General features: G+C 36.6%; 1 protein-coding gene across 1 annotated transcript; it reads right to left on the reverse strand.

Annotated features, from left to right (window-relative positions):
* Positions 725–24,600, reverse strand: LOC109229069 (structural maintenance of chromosomes protein 1). The gene is made up of 18 exons (XM_019394386.1): positions 23,956–24,600; positions 22,511–22,747; positions 19,641–19,874; positions 15,874–16,112; positions 14,650–14,916; positions 14,228–14,498; positions 11,782–11,906; positions 11,548–11,657; positions 11,346–11,453; positions 11,140–11,279; positions 6,142–6,231; positions 5,858–6,066; positions 4,007–4,176; positions 3,194–3,303; positions 2,656–3,035; positions 1,735–1,986; positions 1,178–1,405; positions 725–1,084 (listed from the first exon to the last, which is right to left on the reverse strand). Exons 1-18 carry the CDS (start codon positions 24,391–24,393, stop codon positions 1,036–1,038), a joined length of 3,657 nt encoding a protein of 1,218 aa, XP_019249931.1. The 5' UTR covers positions 24,394–24,600; the 3' UTR covers positions 725–1,035.

A 25,228-nucleotide genomic window follows, 5' to 3' on the forward strand; every position in this document is an offset into this window, starting at 1 on the left:
ATGGACTCACTCCGTCTCACATTATCTATCCTGTTTCTCTCCTTAAAAAAAAATTAAATAGGAAAGGTTTTTTATTATTTTACTTTTATTTATATTTTAAGATATAATCTCTCTCCATTTAATACTTACTCATAATTGAAGTATTTGTAGTCTTCAAGAATGATTAATATTAAGGGTAGTGTTGAAAATAAATAATTAATTTACTCTTTAACTTCTAAAATGACATAATTTAAAACAATTATCCACAACACATTATTATTCTTGTTGGACACGTATACAACAATTCAATTAAATTTAGAAGATGTCCTAGCTGTTTTCTAAAAGCAAACCTTTGAGACTCTACACCTACTTAAAAAAGGGAATCATAGCATCTATCTTTTCCTCGTTTGGATTATATATGCAATATTTTGACGAATAATAGATTGACGAGACTTCTTAGGTAAACATGTACAATGAATCTTTTCGCAAAATCCGGCGCTTCAATGACCTCCACTTAGTTCCGATACATATAATCAAGCATGTGGTATGAAACATTTCTTCATTTTTCACAGCAAGGATTTATTCCTTTCCTAGAAATTTAGTTTATCTCTGGATAAATTCTAATCTAATACCACATGCTTCACTATATTGCCAAAATAAATAACAATAATAAGAGACTTCTGTGACCACCGGCGTCACCTATTTAAAGCACGAACACTTTCTAAAATCTACATAAGAGATATTATAGAGACCCCACCCCTTCAAGCATACTCATTCGCCATGGAGCACCATATGCAGGTCTTTTCACATCTGATGAAAGCCGAAATAAGCACACCTCACTAACACCAACATCAGTACTTTAACATGACGAACTAATTCATACTAAAGCACTAAACTGAATCAATTTCAAAAAGACCGAGGAAACTAGTAGTGAACCAATTTTCCAGATGTTCGTACGATAATTCCTAAATGCTTTACAACGACAAATAGCACCTATATACAATCTGGAAAGAACTCATACGGTGAGTAAATCTCAAACAGCAGCTAATTGGCTTTTCATGATTCCCGATACTTGGTCAAATCAAATGTCAATGTCCTCGAGCAACTGGAAGAATAAAAAAGAAGGCATGCCACATCAAAATCCAAGAAGGCTGAAAGGGAGACGGGTAGGAGATAGAGAGATAGTACAAAAGCTCACCCCAAGTCTGAATCCCTGTAAACACCAACCAAAGCTTCGGCTTTGTCATAAAAGCTGTCTTTGAGAGAGATGACGATGCTTTGGAAGCCACATCCTTCCTCAGGATCCTGATTAAGCCTAGCTCCTCCACATGACTTTGATCGGATAAATCCAGCAACTTTGGCAACATTCAAATTATCCAATGCAGCATCAACTTCATCCAATATAAAGAATGGAGAAGGCCTAAAACTGAAATTACGCGGTAAAAGCAATGAAAACATGGTCTTGGCAAAGATACTCAAAAGGAAGGAAATAGAATGAATGCAATAAAATTCACTGAATACGGACTGCATCTTTTGACAGCATTATACAATGTGCTCACGCTGACATATTTATGCACATAAAATAGAAGTAATACGGTTGGTTACGTGTACATACTCCATTAACAGAAATAGCCAACCCCCCAAACAGCAGAATATTTGATAAGATAGTGCAGCACAAAAGTCAGAAATTTTTATATATAAAAGTAATCCTAATTTCCATTACTAGAATGAATCACTAATTAGGCACAAAGTTACCTGTGGATTGCGAAAAGCAAGGCAAGTGCTGCAACAGTTTTCTCTCCGCCTGAGAGCTGCTCCATATCCCGAAAACGCTTCGTTGGGGGCATAGCCGTAAACTTAATGCCATGTAAAAATGGCTCATCTTCATTATCCAAGTTGAGATAGGCTGTCCCACCAAGGGGATGAGTGTTGCTCTTTGTCAGTTGCTTGTATATCTTGTCAATATTGCCAGATATATGATTGAAAGCTTTCATAAACAATTCATACCTGCAGGCAGAATATGCAGACTTCAGAGTTCAGATCAAGAAACAATAACGCTGTACAAAGAAGGCTAACAGATACTTCTGCTAATTATCCTAGCAGGGTGAGCATATAATAGAATTATCCTACATCTCATTAAAGCAATGCATAAGCCAAGAGCTGAATAAGGGGAAAACGAAAAGGAAACCTCGAACATCAGCACAATATATAATGTGCCTATCATAATGATCAAGAATATAACCAGAAAGGTGCAATCAAGAACATGTTTCAAGAGTTTCAAAATGTTTATAAACAATAAAGGGGTCATCATATCCTTCTTTGAGGTTTTCTTTACTGCCTCACGCATGCCTGTTTCCACAGTTCCCTTAAATGACCATTCAAAGTAGCTGCATTCATGCCATTATTGAGCCAATAAATAGAGATCTGTTGACTGGACAGGGGTTGCAATAAAACAGAAATCCTGAAACATCTCATTAACACTTTTCTCCATTATAAAGCTTGCATTCAATCAAAGGCGAACAACGATAAATAAGCCTCCACAGATTAAAAACTTTCAAGGGTACCGTTTTCCAGTTCTAACATAATGCTATCCTGTCATCATCCGACCAAGTTGACCGCTTAGAATTTGATTATTACCTGCTTCGCCTAATAAGTATCATGATAATAGTTAGATACCTGGCATCTTTCACTCTATTATACTCATCAGCTACTTTCTTTTCTTCATTTTTGGCCACTTCAAACTCCTTCGTGACATCTTCTTCCTTTTTCAATAGATCTTTATATTGATCAAGGGCCTTCAGATTTGGAGCTGTCCTTTCAATCTCTGACGTCAACGCAGCTATTTTTTGTGTAAATTCCACCTCAAGCTTCTCCCTTTCAGCTGGTTTCCTTTTCTGCTGATAAGTTTTACTCAGATTACTGAAATCAAAAACAGGGCCCGGCATCGACTCTCCAGTATCCATTGGATCAGAGATAGTGGGAAGGGGTATCTGCTCCAATTCACACGTGTCCAGTATCTCTTGTTTTCTTGAATTCAGCTGCTCAATCTGTGCCTCCTGCAAAATAAGACAGAAAGCAAATCATATCCTCCAATTCTTTACTAATACTATCTCTATTCAACTTCTATAAACTCAAGTTGTGAATGGCGGCTCAGGATTTCCCCACGCTCCTTTGATAAAGAACTATTTGAAAAAATCATCATTAAGCAACAAACCTTTGACCTAATTTGACGGTTATGTTTGCTGATGCTTGTTGTCTCAGCAGAAATCTTTTTCTGCCAATCCTGCAGATGCTTTTCGCACACTTCAGCTTTAGACCTCAAATCTGTAGAAAAGAAGGGAAGATTACTTGTCTTTTTCAATTGATTCCATAGTCCGAGAAGACAAAACAAGTGGAGTGCTTTCAGTTGAATGATAAAAGCACTAAACAGAACAAAATACGGCGAAGAAATGAAGGGAGAGAGACGATAAATGAAGAGGGAACCTCTCTGCCAGGAAATGCAACCCCCCCCCCCCCCAAACCCAAAATAAAAAAGAAAAAAAAACCCAAGGCCCCCAAAGCTGCACCAGAAGGTGAAGGACTGAAAGCGGTACAACATCCTGGAATGCTTGACACTCTAAACTAATAGCTTTTGTTAGAGACAGCATACTAACACCCTATATACAACTTTTCAAATTTCAGTAACTCAAAAATGATTCACTATTGAATTTGAAAAATGGTTTAAACATTACTTAATTATCCTGTATAAAAATAATGTTACACTGAATCAGAAAATTAACATCTCACTTATGCTATTGCTAACTTCCTATCACCAAAGCCTACACTTATCCATATAAAAAATTAACATCTCATTAACACATCCAATTCTCCAAGTCAAAAATGCATGTTATCCCTGATCTAGCTCTCTGAGTAGGGAAGACATTTTTTACATTGAATTTCTATTCATGAAATGAAAGCTGACAACTGGTCTGACCAACCTGAAAAGTTGGTGCAACTTAAACTCAAAAATAATACTGAAAAAACTTACCGGACACTGCTTCATTGTAACCCTCAATCTCTTCAGTTGCTTTCTCCATAGCCAACTTCTGCGCCACCTGCTTGCTCTCAATCTCTTCCAATTGCTTCCTAAAGTTACCAAGAGTTGATTCCAGTTTCACAATACGTGAATTCATATCCCGCTTCTGCTCATATTCCAACCTGTAACATAATGAAAGTCAGGGAGTGCTAGGGACTCAAACTATGCAAAAACTAGAGAACATAATGTTTTACAAGAAAAAGGTCAGTTGAATTGACACAGCAGAAATCAAACTTGAAAATTTTTTAAATCAAAAGAGTCTAGAAAACAACTCTGCATATGATGGCAAAACCAGTGTATTAGTAGAAGGTAGTATAAGGTTAGAGTAGCAGAATTATGTAAAAATCTCTAGCACAGAAGACGTTAGTTAAGTCATTGAAATAAAAAGTATATAACTTTCAAAATCTAAACAAACTCTAATTATTAACTTCTAAGTTCTAAACAACAACGAAAAAACATTTCTATGTGTTTCAAAGTTGGCAACTCGAGAAGATGCAAGGACAACTCATACTTCTTATCTTCCATCTCTTAAAACCGCAGCACCTCAGTGAGGCAAGGCTCAGAAATAAAACAGGAAAGCAGCAAACACCATTCGTTAAACAGGAAAAGGGTTGTTTAGACTTTAGATTGCCATCTAAGTCCCTCTATGCAAAAAGGAGACCTTTTCAGCGGATATCATTTTTAACGCCACCCCCCTGCATAACATTGATATATGATTTTATTCCTCTATAAACTGACGCCTACCATCTCATCCTACTGCCTACAAAGGAACAGACTGCATATCCAACAAAAATCACAATGAATTCTAGGTTATCAGTTCTTGTTGATCTTTTCTAGACTTTGATAATCTAGCTTAACAGTTTCTATTCATAAAGACCAACGACTACTCATCAGATCCCAAAAATTTGCTCAGAATGCAGCTCTAAGCATAATACTCCAAGTAAAGTGCCTCGAGGAATAAGAGAATTGCACACAACTTGAGATTCCATTGCTACAAGCATTATGTTAAGCTTAAGAGCAACAGAAAATGCTACAAGCATCAAGGAACAACACCCTTTAGAAATGCTTAAGGGTATTAATTACCAATTAAAAGATATAAAACAACAAAATCATCAACAGCGAGAGCGAGATGTCTGGACTTGAAATCATGTCCACTTGTCCGGACTTGAAATCATGTCCCCTGTTATCTAGATCACCATTCCAAATGAAAATTAAGATTACCAGATTTGTTTGTCCAGCTAACATTCAGCAGACCATGTTGAAGAAGAAAGATAGGATGTAATTACTGCTAGTCAACCAATGGCTCCCAAAACACTTCTCTAACTGTAAAAAGATGGCTAATAATTTTCTTCGCCAGAATCTAAACATCCTGGTTTTACTCGTTACACTTCCTAAAGTAATATGGAAGTTAAAATCTGTATTCTTGATGCAAAATGTGGAAATAGGAGAGAACCACAACTTCCTTTCTAAATAGAGAAGAAAAAAAAGGCCAGTGCCAATTTTGAACTTTGAAATTAAGGAAGATGGATGTTAAACGACATTGATAGAGGCAAGCACAATGAGCAGCATAATTTTCAAATTCAGGAAAGGTGGAAAATACTTTGTGATGGTCCAAGAAATAATATTGGAAATTCTTTTTGTCAAGGAGGGCGTACAGAAATATGAAAATTGATTTACCATTCTCAAAAAAAATGAAAGACGAGATTATCTGAGTCTCAGATCGCTAACAGTTTCAGTACATCATCAACTTATTTTAGCTTTTATGATGGCACAATGAATGCTTAAATCAGCAGGCACACGTACTGAGATTTTAGCTTTGACTGTTGGTTATGCAAGTTAAGCCTTTCTTCAGCCATTTGCTGAACAGCTTTGAGCTGGTTTTCTTCATACTCTCGTATGTTCTTCACCCCAACAGATTCGCTAAATTTCTTATATATTCTGTCAACAATGTCATTGATCCTTTTCTCTCGTAATAAGATCTCGCGTGCCCTCGTATCAATGTTTCTTTTCAACTGCAGAAACCCAAATTGTGCACCAAGTTATAAATGAACACCAGAATCAGATCATAAACACAAGAAGCGTAGTACCTCCTCAAGTTCAGGCTGGATTTGGCCAATCTCATTAGCAATAGTACCCTTTTCACGCTCCAAATTTAGAAGCTTGTCTTCAATACTTTTCTGCAAGCAACAACTCAAACAGTATTACAAGATGCATATATAGAGAAAGAGAAAAACCAACTAGGGAAGTAGATAAAATGATTAATTTCTATGAAGCTAATGAGATGCAACTGATCTTCTTAAGGGTTGTTTTGGTTGTCTTTGAAGCAATAACAGGGCTGAATATTATTTAATCAACGAGGCTGTTTTCCCTGTAAATGGAGTTGAGAATAGTCAAACTCCTGGCTAACCTTCTAGGGTGCAGTGTGGGCTCTTTCTCCACAGCTTATCTAGGACTACCAGTAGGGGCTAAGTGTAACAACCCAGTTATATGGCAAGGGGTAATGAAAAAGTGTGAAGAGAGGCTGGCAAGATGAATAGAATAGTGTCTTTCATGTGGTAGGATCATCCTTGTGAACAACATGACAGATAGCCTCACAGAACAAGACCCCCTCAATCAGTGATATTGTTGAACCTCTCTTCCAGACCTTCACTTTTATGAGTCAAAATGACTCTCCTAGGGGTTCTCTCCTTGACTACACCCTCCTCGGCTTTGCTACCCAGAACACTCATCCTGAGCAATCCCTTCCGATTTCAGCAGTTTCCAGATGTAGTATCTTTCCCTCTTCTTTTTAGGGTCCTCAAAACAGCAAAACCGCTCGGACTGACTAGGTCCAGTTGTGTCGTCCTACTCACACAACTAGCGTCCAGCCTCCTTTGCTATTGTCACTACTCATACCTGACCCTGTTGGCTTGACAGTTTTGCAACGGATAGCTTATATTATGTCCATATTTCCTTACCAGTTAAAATGGAAGGAAGGCTGGATGGACATAAAGGAGAGTTTATATGGAAAGGGAAACGGAAGGGAATACATTCCTTTTAGCTAGATGGAGTAAGATCACTCTACAAAAGAAGCATGGAGGGCTTGCAAAGAAACAATGCTCAGCCTACTTCTGGTCCATCATCCCTGCTTTCATTTGGCGGGTCACTTGGAACGAAAGAAGCCAAAGATGCTCCGAAAGCAAATAAGATAATATCATATTTTGAAGCATTCCTTTCTCTTTTGGCTTTTTGGTGTAAATTAGAGGATGTAAATGTAGTAGATCTGATGTTAGCTTTCCACAATACAATAAAGTGTAAAAAACTGAGTTGTTGTACCTGGCATAAGCTTTGTTTCGTTCAGATCTATCCAATTTTCACCCCAAAAAAAAGGCTTAGCTTACAAAGCAAATACCTGTTGCTTAAGTGTCTTTGCAGAATCACTCAAGACCCCAATGAATGGTAGAAGAAGATAATAAGGGCTAAATATGACACTCATGGGCTTTGGTATCTAAGCCTGTGACATCCCATATCCTCATATCACTTAGGTAATACTTCGGGGTAGGGAATATCAGGAAGCTTTTAGACTCCTTTGCGAACCACATACAATACTAAATGGCTGATGATAGGAAATGCTGGTTTTGGCATGACACATGAACAAGACACACACCTCTAAAGGAGGAGCTCCATATAGAAGTGTCAAATTCAACTCATAAAAATATACTGCCTCGACCACTCCAAGTTCAGTCGAGTTAGGCTGGACATATACTCATGGCAAATCAATTTGGGCACACCCCAAGTTAGCCAATCTAAAGGTTTGGGTAGTTATGAGCTATATAATTAGTCCAAACTGACCCATAAAAAGACTTTTAAAATAACCTATCACAAATAAAGAGAAAAAGTTTTACTCCCTACGTCCCATAAATGTGGCACTTTTCGTTTCTTTAGAGTCAATTTGACTACTCCTTAAAGCTAAATTGGATTAGATCAACTCAATATTTTAAAATCAAAATTTAGATATTCAAAAATTATGCGAAAAGTACTATAAGTTGCAAATCTTCTCATTTCAGTATGATGAATAATTACATTTCAATGTCGGTCAAAGTTCACATAGTTTAAATCTAGAGAAGCGAAAGTGCCTCGTAAATTGGGATAAAGGGAGTATTAGTTTTATTTGAAACTTAAACAAATTATAAGAAAACAAACACAAAGATAAAAGTTGGTTTGACTTGGGTAGTTCTATGTTGCTCGTACTTTCCGAAAATATCGATGGGTGCGTGTCGGATCCTCCAAAAATAGCGTATTTTTGGAGGATTCGACACGGGTGCGGCAACTATTTTGGAGAGTCCACACAACATAAGGTTGGGCTATGACCCCATTATTTAGCCCAAATTGACCAGCTCATCTTGACACAAGCAAACTTTCGAGGGATTATGACCCAACTCATTTGCGCTTTGTTGATTCAACCCTTTCTGACCCACCAAAATTTAGTACAACCCATCCACTTACAGCCCTATTCCCAAATAAATTTAGCTTTTGCATTGAATTGATGAAATTATAGCCTAGACTTCTATATATCAAAAAACTATGGCCATTAACTTTCAAAACAAATTGTGAAAATTCGGAGGTTCAAAGGATGACCTAGATATTAAATGGACTAGAAAGGGCGGAAATTAAGGAGTCTTTGATTCCTTAAAGTGGAAGCATCCGAGAAATGGGGTATTTCAGTCAAAGTTCGCCCATACAATCTTTCTTCTGATTTTCGAGGAGCAGAACGTGTCAAAAAGCTTCATGTATATGCTTGTATCATTTCTATTCTGAGGTAAATTGCTATAAATGTATATGACACAGAGAATCTGTTAGACTTTTCAGCTTTATTGCATTTATTAGGACTGAGCTCCTGTCCTCTCATAATCTGCACCTATTTCTTATTGTTCTTCATCACAATACTTTTCTTTATAGTGGTGTACAGGCCAACTTACACGCATCTCGATTAATTCACCTAGCTCCTTGTCCAACCCACAAGCACAGGGTGCTAAGATAATCCTGCCCACCGGGGGTAGAGCATATGGCTCAGTAAAATTCTTTTAATTATCATAAAAGACTACCTTATTAAATGCATTATTCAATTCTCCCACGTCACTCCACTATTTTAAACTATATCCCTACGTAACAATGATGGAGAATAAAAACGAAAAGATATAAAATCAAATTAGAAAATAGATGAAAAGGTTTTTGGTGTCCCTTCAAGCTTTATTTCTAATTATTTATTTTAATCTTTCTTAGTTATATTTATATTCGTTTTAATTTTCTGATTAAGTATATAAAGAGTATTTGAAGAAGTTGAATGGAAGAAAGTAGGACTATATTCACCTTCCAGCAAAATAGGAGAATTTGGTAAATACACAAAAGAATAAAACCATTAAGTACGAGGTAAAGTAGCACCCAAGGGCGTGGCCTAGTATGGTATGGTATGGCTTTTAAAACCCCGGTTCGGTAACTTTGGTTTTTGGTTTTCGGTTTCCAAAAATGTTCTACCATAACCATACCGAATTAGTTCGTAAGGTTCGGTATTTTTTTAACTTCAGTTTCAGTTTGTGCGGTACGGTAAGCCGGTAACCACAGTTTATTCGACTCGACTTACATACAGTGGAGAATTATGACTTCGATAGTGGTGGGCTCTCATGCTTGAAATGAACTAAAATTATCTAGAGGTGGCCGGAAATGACACTCAAGTTTGAGTAATCGGTATTGTATAAAATACATGTAATTAAGTATTGAGTTTATACATAATAGTAATGACAAGAAGCTTTTAGCCCAACGGATTTTAGGATTTTGGGCCTTTTATTAGTTTATATTTGAACTGGTTAAATTAATACTAGCCATATAATAACATAATACAATGGATTGTATATCTAATTAAACATTTTGGTACGGGGTTCAGTATTTCAGTATTTTTAATAAATACCAAAGAAAATTAAAATGCATACAAAATACCATAATGCCGAAGTCAAAAATTTCGGTATGGTAATTCAGTATTTACCAAACTATGCACACCCCTAAGCCTAGTGGTCAATGAAATGGGCGCACACCTTGGAAGTCAAGGTTAAAATCACAGCACAGTAGAGAGTCAGAGACAAAATACATTACGGAAAAACCCTGGGAATCATGGATGGAAAACTTACAATCCTAGGAGCTACTGAGGTTTTTGCCTCCTCCAGTAATCTCTAGCTCACTCTCAACATTTTGTCCCAACCCCTACAGTACAGAAGTTGGTTCCAAGAGAAAGGAGTGAAAGGTAGGAAAATCTAGGACTTAAATTATGCAGTGGACTCCACATCAAACAGAAATTGACTCTACATCAAAATGATTAAATTGCTTATTTCACATGAAGTGAAGGTTTCCCTCGGTCATTAAACTAAAGGATACGTGAATCAAAGCAATGCAAAAAGAGAGTAAGACACTAGCAAACTAAAGTAATGAGCCAAAGAACAATTTGTCCTTCAACTCTGAACAACTAAATAAACCAATTTTTCCAAAATTATCTGCAGTCAACTAAATCCCTTAGGTTCTTGGAACATCTGGTTTACCAACCTAATGACATAATACATTAGCAATCAAAAATATATTTAAAAAAACAAATCTCAAGTTTTTAAACTCCCTCCGTCTCAATTTACGTGAATGACTGGGCACAGGGCTTAAGAAAAAAAGAAAAAAGGAGAAGACTTTTGAACTTGTGGTATAAAATGAGGCACATATATTTTGTGTGGCTATAACTCATTGCGTAAAGGTAAATTGTTTCCAAATATGGAAAGGGACATTGTTTATGGTGCGGACTAAAAAGGAAATAGGTTTATATAAATTGAAACGGAGGGAATATATATGTTAAGGTATGAAATCACCTTCGATTCACCCCAAAAATATCGACATGACATCACCAGTAACTTTCAGGAATTCTCTTAAAATCCTAGCAATTTAGAGATGAGCTTTATTTATAGGTTGTCAGATAAGAAGATCCAAGTATCTTAATTGGAAGATCGATCCAAGTAAATTGTGGTTGCCTTAAGTTTCTTTAATTCACAAACTTATATGAATAGATAAGCAATGACCTTTTCGATTTCCGCATAGTGAATCTTTTTCTCAAGTCCACTGATTTTTCCGGATGCTTCAGACTCCTTTAGCTGCATCTCCCTTATCGATCCAAGCTTCTCAAATTCTGATTCAAGACCTTCCTTTTTCTTCTTAAGCCCTACAAAACGAAAAGTTCAGAACCATGCAACCAACCAAAGTAACATAGATAATGAACTCCACAAACCTTCAATTTTTTTATCATCCCATTTATGCGAACGCGCTTCCATGCCACCACTAGTACCACCAGTCATTGTACCAGACTTTGTCAACAGAATCCCATCAACAGTCACAACTACAAGAAACTCATACATACTTTAATCCAAAGTAACCTGTAGATGGAAACGAGGGAAGTGCCTTTTGTGGTTTGTTAACAGCGTAGAACTTACCTTTAAATCTTTCCCCGCTCCAGCTAAGATGCTTAGCTTCAGTTAGGTCATCACAGACAAGGGTATTACCAACAGCAAACAAAATAGCTTTCTCCAACGAGGGATCAAATCTGCTTACTGTTAAGAACAAAACTAATGGCATCTGCTAGGGTTTTGCAATCAGTTGTTCATAGGTGAAGAGTCATAGATAATCAAAATATTAGATACATTGATTAGCATGGCAAAACAGGATACTGTATGACATCAAAAGCCAGCTTTGCAGTTCCACCCAAGGTGCGCAGCCTCTCTATTATTGGCTTTACACGGACTGACTGAAGAGGTATAAATGTCTGAGGAGGAAGCCTTTGTTCTTTCAAATACTACACAAATGAAGCCCGCAGAGAATAGTTATTGCAATGACTAAATGTTTGGATGAGTTGTTTATTAGGCAAATAATTTATAGATATGGGAAAAACTCATGTATACAACCATATATCAAACAGTAGAGAACCTAGAAGAACATGGTTCTCTATAGATGTCGTGCAATCCCTTATGCAGAAGGAACTTCATGGGTGCACCAAAACTAACAAGAAAAAGAGGCTATTCCTCTAACTAAATGTCTGGGTGATAAATTCAAGAAGAGAATCTCTAATGTGGGGCAACAAATCAAAGCTTTGACTTTGTCTCCAACGATCCACTGTATAAGGATTAGACGAAATACTCTGTAGTTTAATCACTTTACGGTAAATAGAAGTCTTTCAAGAGAAAATCACATCCCGTCAAGCTATGTGATTGAAAAGGCTGTTATAGTCTGAGCAGGGGACATTTCTCTAACATAGATCAAAAACAATATAACATGAAACACTAAGTACTGCTCTCTTTGGAAGAATGCCGTTCGCCTAGCAAATTGAATCAGGAAATTTTGGGTAATAAATCACCTGTAAACATGAAACACTTAAGATTGATAGTTCATCAATTATGGGGTAAACTGTAACAGACATTAGCTTAGAAATATACCCAATTTGTTATTTTGCCAAATTAGAAGAAGTCCAAACTAAATTAAAGCAAGAGTCAGTGAAGTTTTATCTACTTGGAACTGAAAAGCATGATCACTGAGCATTACATAGCAAACTTAGCCTTTCTACCTCATAAAATACCATTGCAGAGAATTACACCGCTCTACTACGGAAAAAAAAATTCTAACCTTTTTTTCTCTAATAAAAGAAACCATATACATGGCAGTCCCTATGAAGAGAAGAAAGTATTGAAAATAGAGACAAGTCCATCGACAAGAGATGCAGAGCATTGAGAGCAGAACTGCAGATCAGCATTCCTGCAAACGAGTAAACTTGTTTCTCACCTTGGACCAAATGCATGGCAACCCATCATGCAAGAACTAATAGAATTCCCTAGCACATGGAAGCATCTCAGGATTCAAACCAACTTATGAACCATTCATCCAGAGGTGAGAGGACAATAAAGAAGCACACGTAACTATTGCACCTCTGTCCTTATTTTGATGCAGAACCACAATGTAGCAATATGTTTCCATCAGATCACACAACTTTCTTTGATGAGTTACGGATTTCTCAAAAACGTATTCAAAACTGCACAAGCATTCCAAAGGCTGAGGCAGGAAATAATGTCACATCACATCAAGATCCCATTAATAAAATCAAGAAAACAAGACCTGTTAAACCCACATTCTCTCTTGATAACAACCATTTCTTGATTTGTGTTTATCATCCTTTAGCATGGGTTATGCTAATCTCCTCTGTACTGTTCCCTTGATGACACAATTAGCTCTATTTCCAAGCAAATTATAGCCTAAATTTAAACCTATAGACACAGTCGAATAAAACAAGAAATCTAGTACTATCACAAACTCAAGCTCAAAACTCTGATAATAACGATTTCTGATCAAAATAGTTTTTGCAGTAACACTTAAAATTTCAACTATAGCTTATGCACGATACTAGTGGTCCCTGCATTAAGTTATTATTTCAAAAAATTCTTCAAAACAGAAACGGCAAACTAATCAGCACCTATTGATGACCACGTTCTCGACAATCCTGTAATCACATATCATACAATGAATGAAGATAGAAGCTACTTTGAAATTGCAAAACTCAGTCACTGGAACAAGCTAGGATGTCATTTCCAACTTGACAGATGACTATGCCTGAGTGACATATTCACGATAGGGAATATCTTACGCCTGGGTGCTATTGGTGAAAGTTTATAGTTATCAACCAAAAGAAAAGAGAAGACCTATTCCTCTCCAAGAGACCAGGAACAACTATGGGAAACGTCTATATAAGATGTATCAACCAATTACTGAAAAGAAGAAAACAATTAAGTAGAGAATTATGAAAAAGGCCTGATAGATGCTGGATCCCCTTCTATAGAGTTTATTCATAATCAAAAATTTAACCATCTATACTATTAGCATTTCTACATCTCCGAAAGTCTTGATTTATAGGTCAACAATACCCAAAACAGCAGAATTCAAAATAACCAATCCATCATCTGAGTTGACAGAGCCAAACTGGAAATCCGGATATTCTAAAAATCAAACACATAGGGGGGGAACACAAGCAAGGTCCATATTAAATTGTGGAAAAAGAAAACAGACTTAGCACTCTGAGCTACTACGCATTAGACACGTCGCTGCCATGCTAGATAGAGTTATTATACGAACCTTGATGCATTCTTTTCCTGTTTGTTCGTTCTCAACTACTACTGCATCCATAAATCTGCCCATTGCAACAGTTACAGCAAGGTTATATTTCTTTTGTGTTGGCCTGCAGAGATCAGTCATCCGACCATGAACACCAGGAAATAAACGCTTCAGAGTTTCAACTGCTTGAGACAATTTGGCATCCCTCTCAGTTTCATGTCTCTCAGCCTTCAGTTCACGAAGTTGATCTTCTACTTCATCCATTCGCTTCCTCAAATTGTCATATTTGTCTCTGTGGAAAGAAGAGATTCCACATTATGTACATAAATACAAGTAAATGCAAATGGCCATTATATGCACTTGCATATGTAACGTGTACAAGCATATAAATTAAGAAAGATCATGTCATTCAGCAGTATATTTTAAAGCTCCATCTGACTAACCTGGACCGTCTAAGATTATTTTTCATCTCACGCTGTTCTTCATTCACCCGTTTCAGTTCTTCATCATGCTTCTTAACTGCATCAAGAATTTTCTTCAGCCTAGTTTGCATCTGTTTCTCCTGAGACTCCAGCTCATGCTTCCGATTTTCCAATTGCTGAAGATTTTCTTCCAAATTCTTCTCAGCATCAATGTCAGCACGCTGCTGCCTATCTAAAACCTCCTTCTCATCCCTTAATTTCGCAGTTTTCATGCCAGCCTCCTCTTTACTGTAAAATCAAATTCATATCGCTTCATCAAATGAAACCATTGTCCTTTACTCATTTTATGGATGTACAAATCTATTCAGAAACAACAAACTAAAAGATCAACAAAGACAACAATGATAGCAACATAGCAAGCATGTGTAAAGAAAAACCTTTGTGTTTCTAATGAAGTAATAATTGATAAAGCATAGCATTTGATGTCATCCACCTCTTATCCTCTACCAGGGCAGCCACAAAGAGAGGGAAAAAGAAACGGGGAGAGGGAAAGAGAAACAGGTAGAGAGAGACAGACAGAGGAAGGAAAAAAAATAAAAAATTGAACCCATGATAGCCCATCTAATAAGCAACCAAAGCAAATAGGAAATGACTTCTGCATACATGTTATAATAGCTTGTCCAACCCTCAATAGGCACTGAGGAATAGAGATGCAATGGACTGGAACTTTGGGTGCAAACATGCTCACAAAGGCCATAAAGAGCTTATGCATGTAAAAGTGGTGTTTTTCCACGGCTTTTGGTTCTTGGAGAAATTGTATTCAACTGATACAAAAGCGATCATCATCTTCTTGTCATCTGAGTTTCAGTTATTACATTTGTTAACTTTAGTTAGTCATTCAAAATGAAGGTGATCCACAATCCAAGAATATTTACAATAAAGGTGATACAAACATGGTAGAGTGTTGTAGGTGTGACCGACTTCAGACAACTACAAAAGCAGATTTTTTCAATATTTGACAGCACGTGGGATCTGTAATTTCCAACAATAATAAGAAATAGAGTGGGAAAATAAAGGATGATAAGAAGAGAACTGGCAAGATAATTCCTGCCTAGATGCTCAAACGATCTTACCCAAAGAGATTTTTATCAAAACCAGAAAAAAGCACCAGATCAACTTTGAACAACTACAGGTACTCACACTTGTACACGTAAATAAGAATTCTTCAATGATCAAAGGACTTACATTCGGTGATATGTCTCTAACTGACTGTCAGCTAACTGAAGTTTTCCGCCTGCTTCTTGACTTTTTTGACGCACTTCATCAAGCTGCTTAGTAATGTCCATCAAGTCACTCTGAAGTTTCTTCACCTCATCCGCATGTCTTCTTTTTTCTTCTCTCTTCTTATCAAGGTCTTTAGTCGTATTTTTTATTTTTGAAGCAATCCGATTCATCTCTTCCTTCAACTTTACAACTTCAGGTTGCTATGGAGGGAAAACATAAACCATTAGGTAACCATATCATCAACTACCTAGAAATACGTATAGTTCACAATGATAGGGAAGACGGAGTAATTGTGAAACAAGTGTACATCTACTAAATGATAATTTGGATCCATTTCTTTCTATCACAGAGAAAAGATAAGATACCTTGGCTCTTTCTAACGAGCTCAATCAGTAGGGTACATCACAGTGTCCTTTTATCAAGCTTTATAGTAGACACACAAAACTAAAATAGAATAATAATCAAATACATAACCATACATGTTTGATAAAGCAATGTAGTTGTGAAACCAAAACAAGTCACTTGGGAAGCCAATGAATAGAACTCCTTCAAAATGTTGAAACCCATATAGTCTTCTAAATGCTTATCTAGAGCAACATCTGTTAATGTTAGTGAAGCAACTGAATAGAATTGTTAGATAGTTAATGTACATAGTTAACTTGTATATAGTTATACTTAGTGTTAGTGTTGCACATCCAGAAAACATGATTACGTACATTGTACAGTGTGGATATAAAAAGGAAGCCATCTCTCATTCGGGATGGCAACAAGATATCATTGAGAAGATAATTGTTCTACATGTTGGTGGTACCTTGGAGCGTGTCACTCTACCTCCACGTATATATATTATAGATTCTCAGAGCATTTATGCAGTCAAAGTTGGTCCAGATGGTAAAATTGTTCGACTAAAGGTGCATCTTGTTGCCAGATATACTCAATTATTTGGGCTTGATTACAGTTATACTTTCTCTCTGTGGCTAATATTACATACCCTACATTTTTCAATCCAGGGCAAATGTTCGCCATTGGCCTCCTTTGTTTATAAGGAAGAACAAATATTTAGACAAATATTTTCAATCCATGGCAAATATTCACCATTGCCTCTTTAGACATTAAGAATGATTATCTCCAAGAAAATCTTGATGAAGTATATACCACTTGGTTTTGCTGCTCAGGGAGATACTAGTGGTATTGTATGTTGGTTGCACTGATCACTATATGATCTGAAACAGTTTCCTTGAGCATTGTTTGGTCAGTTCAGCATGATTATTCTAGAGTTTGGCATGACTTCTAGTGAAACTCGTCATTTTATTTTCTACCGACATTCTGCTCCATATTTGTTCATTTACTTGGTGGTCTATGTTGATGATATAGTTATCGGTGGTAATGACCAGGATGGTATCATTAAATTGAAGCGCCCCTTTTTTCAACACTTCTGGACTAAAAATCTGGGCAAATTGAAGTAGTTCTTTTAGCATTAAGGTTGCTCAGTTCAAAAGGTATCGTCATCTCACAATGGAAGTACACTTTATACATTCTTGAGGAGTCAAGAATGACAGGTTGTAGACCCATTCACACTCCAAATGCTAAGCTTTTGTAAAATCAAGGGAGCCCTTACTGATCCTGCAAGGTATAGTAGATTGGTTGTTAAGTTGAATGACTGCATAGTGACTCGACCTGACATTGCCTCTCTGGTGAATAATGTAAGTCAATTTACGGGCTCTCTATGTGACAGTCATTGGGATGCAGTTGACCTTATCTTCGATATATAAAACAACCTTAGGGAAAGGATTACTCTTTGAGGATTGAGGTCATAAGCAGATTGTTAATACACAAACGCATATTGGGAAAGACTACCTTCTAATAGATGTTTCACATCTAGATAATTTGACCTGGTTGGAGGGAATTTGATGTCTTGAAAGAGCATAAAACAAAATATGGTTGCTCAATTTAGTGCAGAAGCAAAATATCGAACAATATTTACGGCAACTTCTGAACTGGCTTGGATGGAACTCGTATGTGATAGTCAAGTTGCTCTTCATATTGCGTCAAAATGGGTTTTTCATGGGAGGACTAAACATATCGAGAGTTCGAGACCGACTGTCTCATAGAAAAGATACTCACAGAATACCTTGTTACAGAATTTGTAAAACCAATCAACTTGCAGATGTTTTCACCAAGCTCCTTAGTGATCCTCGAATAAGTTACATTTGTAACAAGCTCGGTACAACCGACTTGTATGCACCAGCTTAAAAGGGAGTGTAATTTATATACACACTTAAGGTGCATAATATTATACCTAATATTAGCGTCCTACATCAGAAAACATATAAAAAGGACTCGGCATATGAGCTATCTTGACGGATTCTTATAAATAATTTCTCTCATGTCCTTATTTCTCACAAGAATACCACATACAAACTGCTTATGATGCTCCATAATGGATAAAGGACCACAGTTCACCTGGAAATTAATGGAAACGCCGAATTGACATACAAATATACAATCATTTTAGCCATCACCAACATAGACGGTTTCCACTGTTCTCATTATCCTTTAAGTTTATACATTCTCACAACGAGAAAATTAATTGGATTTGTCATCATCCTTCATGTTAGCACTAAATTATGCAACAAATAAGCATCAACACTAGAATCTAGAGTCTGAGTATCGGTTAATCTATTTGGAGCTTAGGCAATTCATTAATCTTAACACAATATGGTATACTTTATGAAGTCAGTGCATGCATAGACTGAGTCAAAGAAATGGAAATACATGATGTGGGCAATGTTGTTAAAGGCTCATTTGAGGCACCCTTAAGCTCAGTTAAATCCAAGTTGTGAGCTTTGGTCTTGGCTCTATCTTTAAGAAGATAGTATTAGACAATAAATAGTCAGTATAATGATCTACATTAACTGCTAAAAAACGTTATGACTGAATCTTTAATGATTAGGTATAAGAAACAGAAAATTTTAGCATAAACAGACTAGCTCAAAAGAACATAAAGCTACATCCTATCATCTAAGTTATAAATTTAAAGGGTTATAAACTTGATTGATATGATTTTTACTTCATATTTTGTTTAATTATAGTTATTCCAATTCTTTGGTCCAAATAGTCACCGTTTGTGTTAATAGCTATTTTTCCTTGAATTACATTTTTTTTTTGCTTCATTAGTTCCTTTCTTCACTAAAACTCACAATTTAATCTCGCTTAGCAATTAAAGCCCAACAGGCTGTGGCTTATTTTGCACAGTTTTGGCTATCATGGCTATCTAAATGTGGGTAAAACAAGATAGCACATCTCTTGAAGAATTACCAGCTCTAAGGTGTGTGATGGCATCAAGATTATATTCTTGGAAGATTTAGAGGTGAAGTGACCCCCCCCCCCCCCGCCAAAACCCTACAGAGTCCATCCCATGGTCAAATTTGAAAATGAGTGCTATATGGGAACCTATACTTCAAAACCCAGTCCAAGATTGGTGATCAGCTTGCATCCTTTCCCTTTTTCAATAACTCTACCCTCAAAACACAAGTGCTGAATATCATAATCTCAAAGATTTAATAGCAGTAAATCTGGTTCATGTGACATTAAGTTATGCAGGGTATCATGCACAAAAACTTGAAATGTAACTTGAAGCTTCAAGTCCCAGGCACAAATGAGAAGGCATTAACATCAGGCATAATAACAATTGTAAAAGCAAGATTATTAAGGTTGAAGAAATTTACATTCTTGTCAAGTTTGTTCTTTCTATCAGAAATCTTCTTTTCGTACATTGCAATCTCTTTCATATATCCACTTAGTTCTTTCTTCTGGCTGCTAGATGCACTTTCATATTCCCCCAGCTTCTCCACAATTTCTTTGACAACTGCTTCTTCAGCGTCAAGTTCCTCATTGGCCTTTGCGACATCCTTTTCTATGTTAAATAATTGCCATAGAAAGTATTCTTGCTTCAAAGATTTCTGCAATAAAGACAACAGAAGCAGGACTGTAACTTACCATGTGGAAAAGCCAGCACGGAATAACAGATAGCGCAAAGTAGATCTTTTTTTAACTTTGCTTTTTTTTTTTGGGCATAAGTAGCAAGATAAATGATGTCAACAAATATTTTGCATGTTCTTTTTTCCTATCACCGGGTAGCAAGCTGACCAGAAAAGTAAGAAGGTAAATACACGGATCATTTACTACATGTGGTGCATAAAGCAAAAGAAGGAAATCAGAAACATCAGCAAATGCAACTCTGCAGGTTAACCTATAAAGTAGATTGCCTTTTATCAGTACAGGTAGCTGCATACTAACTGAAAAGGTACAAGACATGGAAGATCAAGAGCTCCCTTGTGTTTTTTATGTATTTTTGGTGTTAAGTTAATAGTACACTTTTCTGTGTAGATAGCCGGATAGACTTTTTAGAAGCTCAAGGCAAGTACTGGAAGCAATGCAACTTTTGGCACCAACTTGGTTCTTTCAACAAAATGACATGTTTGCATAATCAAAAGAAGTGCAAGGCATGGAATACCTATGTGGAACAGTTATTTAAGGATCAACAAATTAGATAAATCTTGAGAACTTGGTAATGTGGAAGGAAATCAGAAACACCAAAACATTAATTAAACTTTGTCCACCAACTTCTATCAAACAAGTACATTTTCACCTGAATAGCTACTGGAAAAGGGAAGACAGAATACGGCCCTATAAATACTTTTCATAAAAATATTCCTAACTTATCATATGCATTCTTTTTTTAATGAAACAAGGCCAAATATACCCACTACTTTTAAATATTGTTTAAATTTACCCTCCGTTTCATTATCTGGTTGTCTGAGCCCCTATCGTTATACTATGGATTAGATTTACCCTTATTTTTTAAGGAGGGCCACGTGGCAGCTCCTTACTATAAGACATCCTCAATTTAATCTACCCAGATTCTTGCTAACCCGCCCGTAACCTGACCCAAATCCTTATTAAGAAACCCACCCCTTACGGACTCTTCTCCTTTCCCTTCTTGTTTTCGCCACCCTTTTGAAGTGAACGCCGCCGCTCGTCCCCTTCCGGCACCGTCGCATCCAGTTGCTTTCAAAATGAAAAAAATCTTTATGCTTCAAAAATCGTGGTTACCCATTGCTTGAAGGTGGCAGGTTTGAACAAAAAAACAGAAACTCCATTAAAGAAGCTAGAGCTTCGAACTTGAATTTCGGGTTCTCGAAATAGTTGTTTTGTTTGGATTGGGTGGTCTAAAATATTGGGTATATTCTACAGAGCTCAAATATCATATTTGAGGAAGTTTGGAGGAGTTTTAGAATGGATCTGTCTGAATATTCAAAGTTGGTTCATGAAGAACCACGAAGGACATTGTTGAGAATTTTTGGGTTTGAGGTTTTTCAGGTCTGTTGGTTACTGAACGTTGGACCTAATATTTTCAAAGCACTGAATGTTTGTTAAAGAAATTCAGCTGGGTATCATTGTATTAAGTGGATTCAAGCTTAATTTCATAGTAGAAAATGTTGCTGCTGCTTGGTTCGAAAGTTTTTGGTTCACGGAAATTTGCTGCTAAGATTAGCTTTGGATTACTATATTGGAGCTTACCACTTTATCAAAAACATTGATTCAATATTGCATCGGAAGATTGAACTAAATCACTGCTCTTTTTGGTCCCCAATTCTTGAATTTACATAGGTCTCAATCTTGTGCGCAACTCATGCCCAGAACAACTAGACAAGTGCCAGCTTAGATTCATTTCTAGATGAATAGTTCTCTTGTTGGGTTTGGGGGGGGGGGGTCGGGTTCCGGACGGGTTAGTATGGATCCAGGTAGATTAAATTGGGGGTGGATCTTTTATGCTGCCATGTGCCCCTCGGTCAAAAATAAGAGCAAATTTGATCCATAGTATAACCTATAACAGTAGGGGCTCAGCCAACCAGATAGAGAAACGGATGGTAGGTTTAAACAATATTTGGAAGTAGAGGGGTATATTTGGCCCTTTTTCATTTTTTTAATGACAGTGGGGTCGCTTTGCGCACCTCGACTATTCCACCAAATATGGTACCTCCCTAATTTATCATATACATATACACACCTGTATACATACGTATACACACACACACACACAAATACATATATGTATTTACGTATGTATGTATATCCCCAAAAATTCAAAATTTTTAGGCCCGGTTTCCCTTTTATTAGAAAGTAAAACAGACAAGGATGTGTAAGAAGATAAAACTCCCACCTTATTATAACAGGAAAATTATACCAACGGAAGTATGTATAATGGCAGCTCATAGGGGAAAAAGACATATTGAGTTCTCATTTTAAATATTACCCTAACTTTTATGCAGAAAAATAATAGACTAACTAGTTTTGAGAAAAAGAGGCTATGCTTAATCTCATAGGAAAAAGGATAAACTCAAAGACAATTCATGAACCAACCAAAAACATATGAAAAAGCATTATTGAAGAACAAATATTGAGGAAAAGCAAAATCATCAAGGGCATAACTTAAAAGCATATAGGAATCTATCAAGAAAACCACAAGCGTAGTCTTACAGTCGGATTGAAACAAAAGATGCTGCCGCCAAAACATATATATTAAAACTGATACCAGTTGTTCTTGTAACTGAAGATGCTTCTCAGCTTCCTCTTTCTGTTCCTTTTTCTGCTTCCGCTCCATATTTACAGTTTTCTTTTTCTGGTAAGCCAATGCCTTCTTCTCCTCAGCTCTTGCCTTTTCTTCTTCCAATTCTTCATACCGTCTCTTAAACTCTTCAGATCCAGATATTTGCTCAAGAAGATTAGTAAGCTCTCTTGGATTTTTAGAGGCAACTGACTCGACATCGCCCTGCAACAAAAGTCATCATGAGAAGAGACATCTATTTACACACAAGGTAGCAACTGACTTTTTCTTTAACTAAATCCAGAAAAAATAAGCATTTTAAAGTGAAAGATACTAATCTTTTATTTTCAAAATAATCTTCCTTTAGCAACTAGTAAGCCTAAAAATAGTTGCTGGGAAACTTAGAGGAGCCGTAAAACATGCTTCTTAAATTATATAAATACTTTAGAGGTATAAATGTTGCTTGTTCTTCTATGTGCTAATCCATGTCATTCTGAGTATCCTCTCGATAACCATTTCAGTTTATACTCGGAAATGGATGGTTTCTGAAAAATTCCTTTTATTACGGAAATTAATTTACCAAACCCCAAAGAGGATGTAAGCAACACACAATTAAATATTCAACACCCCTTAAGAAATACAGAACACAAAGAAGAACCCCATCAGGGTCATACTGAAGTCCAGTTCATAAAATTTACACAAAATTCCCGTAATATTTCAATAGTTAATAACAGTGGTGCCCGCCCCTGCCAGCTTGCAGGCACCTGAATATTCTACTGAATATCTACCTCCCACAACCTCCCACAACCACGGGTACTGGATAACTATGCTCATCCACGGTTTTCAATCACTTCATTGACAACTAACTCACACCCTTGGGTGCAATTGCACTAATAACTACTCGTTCGGTCCCATTGTATATGACACTCTTTCCTTTTACTTAGTATGTCCCAAAAAGAATGACATCTTCTTTATTTATAAACAATTCAACTTTAAACTCACTATTTTACTCTTAATGAGATGATTTATAGCCACACAAATACCTACTGTTTGTTTAGACCACAAATTTCAAAGTCTTTCTTTCTTAAATTATGTGCCCAGTCAAATACCATCACATAAAATTGGACGGAGGGAATAATATTTCTTATCTTTCTCTTTCCCCAGTTTGTTCTAAACTGCAAGCAGAACTCACAGAACTTTTCATAAATCATACAAACAGTTACTTGCTGATATTTCAATATCATTTCTGCAGCATTAATTCATAAAACCATTTCAACTACTATGCCTTAAACTACTTGGCATCATCTATATGAATATTCCGCTTTAATTGTGCTCGTTCCATTCCAATAGGTAATAAATTTGACTTTTAACACTAATTACATGTAATATATTTAATCCGCACAAGAAAAATGAAACGAAAATGCAAGGGGAACCTGAAAGACGAGAAAATTCCGTGCTTTGACAAGAATATCAAGGGACTTCAATTTGGCATTATACTCGTCCCAGTTGACAATTTTACCATCAATCCGATACTCACTACCACCAGCACCAGTAATAGTTCGAGTAAACTGAATTTCAGTACCAGTAGCAAGCTGATAAACTAGCCTCACGAAAGCTCTTCGACCTCTCTGCTCTTTTTCACGGTCATCGAAGGCATAAATAAGGTCCTTCAACTGTGCACCACGGAGCTGACCAGTGCGAACGCCGAGGACGAAACTGATAGCGTCCATTAGGTTGGATTTTCCGGCTCCATTTGGGCCTATAACTGCTGTGAAGTCGTAAAATGGGCCGATTGTTTGAAACCCTTTGTAGGATTTGAAGTTTTCTAGTTCTAGCCGGTGGATTTTCCCCGGCGACGGTTGGGATGGCATTATTATAGTAGAAATTGCTCCGGTAAAAAAACCCTAGGTCTCTACGGGGAGAATAATGTTATTCAACTAGAAAATTAGGGTTTAAAATGTTGCCGGGAAATATCTTAGGGAGGGAAGATTCGGGTTTCTATATAATCTAGCGTATGAAATCATACTAGCTTATTGTAAGTACCCTATTGCTTAAGGGATTATTATACTAACCAGCTATGGTACAAGAAGAAAATAAAGAGGAAATTTGAAAATGTGTATTGAAGCTGAGCTGGAAGTGGAGCCTACGTGGCAGCTGAACTGGCAATTGAGTGGCATCTAAAATGTGAATTTTATCTTCTTTGTGCAAATAAATATATTCATTACATATAGAATAGAATTATCAATTGAAAAAAAAAATTAGAATATCAAAAAAAAACTGCCGATTTTCTATAATTTTCTTTTTGTTCACTATTGAGATTTGAGTTTTCCCCGAGAAATATGTTTATGTTCCAAAAGTGGTAAAGTTTAATATCTCAAATAAGGGCATTCGTAGTTCGATCTGTTTAGTTTCCACCAAAGAGTTAATCAAATTAATTATGTTCGGTTTTCTCCGTTGAATTATTACTACCACTATTATAAGAGGGGCTAAGAGAGGAGCTTAGGGCTCAAGTGAATTGACAAAAATACCCTTTGAGTTTCTATGCTTAATTTTGGACTGTATTCATGAGGTTGAGAAATTGGGGCTATATGATGGTTTCAGTGCTCTAAGAATGTTGTACCATTTTGCTTTATGAATGTACGTATCTACAATAGGACAAGAAAAACAATACTATATTTGAACTTGTGCTATTGTTCTGCCGAATTT

The sequence above is a fragment of the Nicotiana attenuata genome, chromosome 1, assembly GCF_001879085.1.
Source record: "Nicotiana attenuata strain UT chromosome 1, NIATTr2, whole genome shotgun sequence".
NCBI classification, from domain to species: domain Eukaryota; kingdom Viridiplantae; phylum Streptophyta; class Magnoliopsida; order Solanales; family Solanaceae; genus Nicotiana; species Nicotiana attenuata.

Bases quoted from the DNA above. Each gene is read 5' to 3' on its own strand.
- LOC109229069 (XM_019394386.1), bottom strand. From the start codon at position 24,393: ATGCCATCCCAACCGTCGCCGGGGAAAATCCACCGGCTAGAACTAGAA. The intron at 4,177-5,857 runs GTACGTGTGCCT...ATTATGTTACAG, and splicing joins CAGTCAAAGCTAAAATCTCA to GTTGGAATATGAGCAGAAGC. The intron at 3,304-4,006 runs GTAAGTTTTTTC...TCTTTTCTACAG, and splicing joins TTACAATGAAGCAGTGTCCG to ATTTGAGGTCTAAAGCTGAA.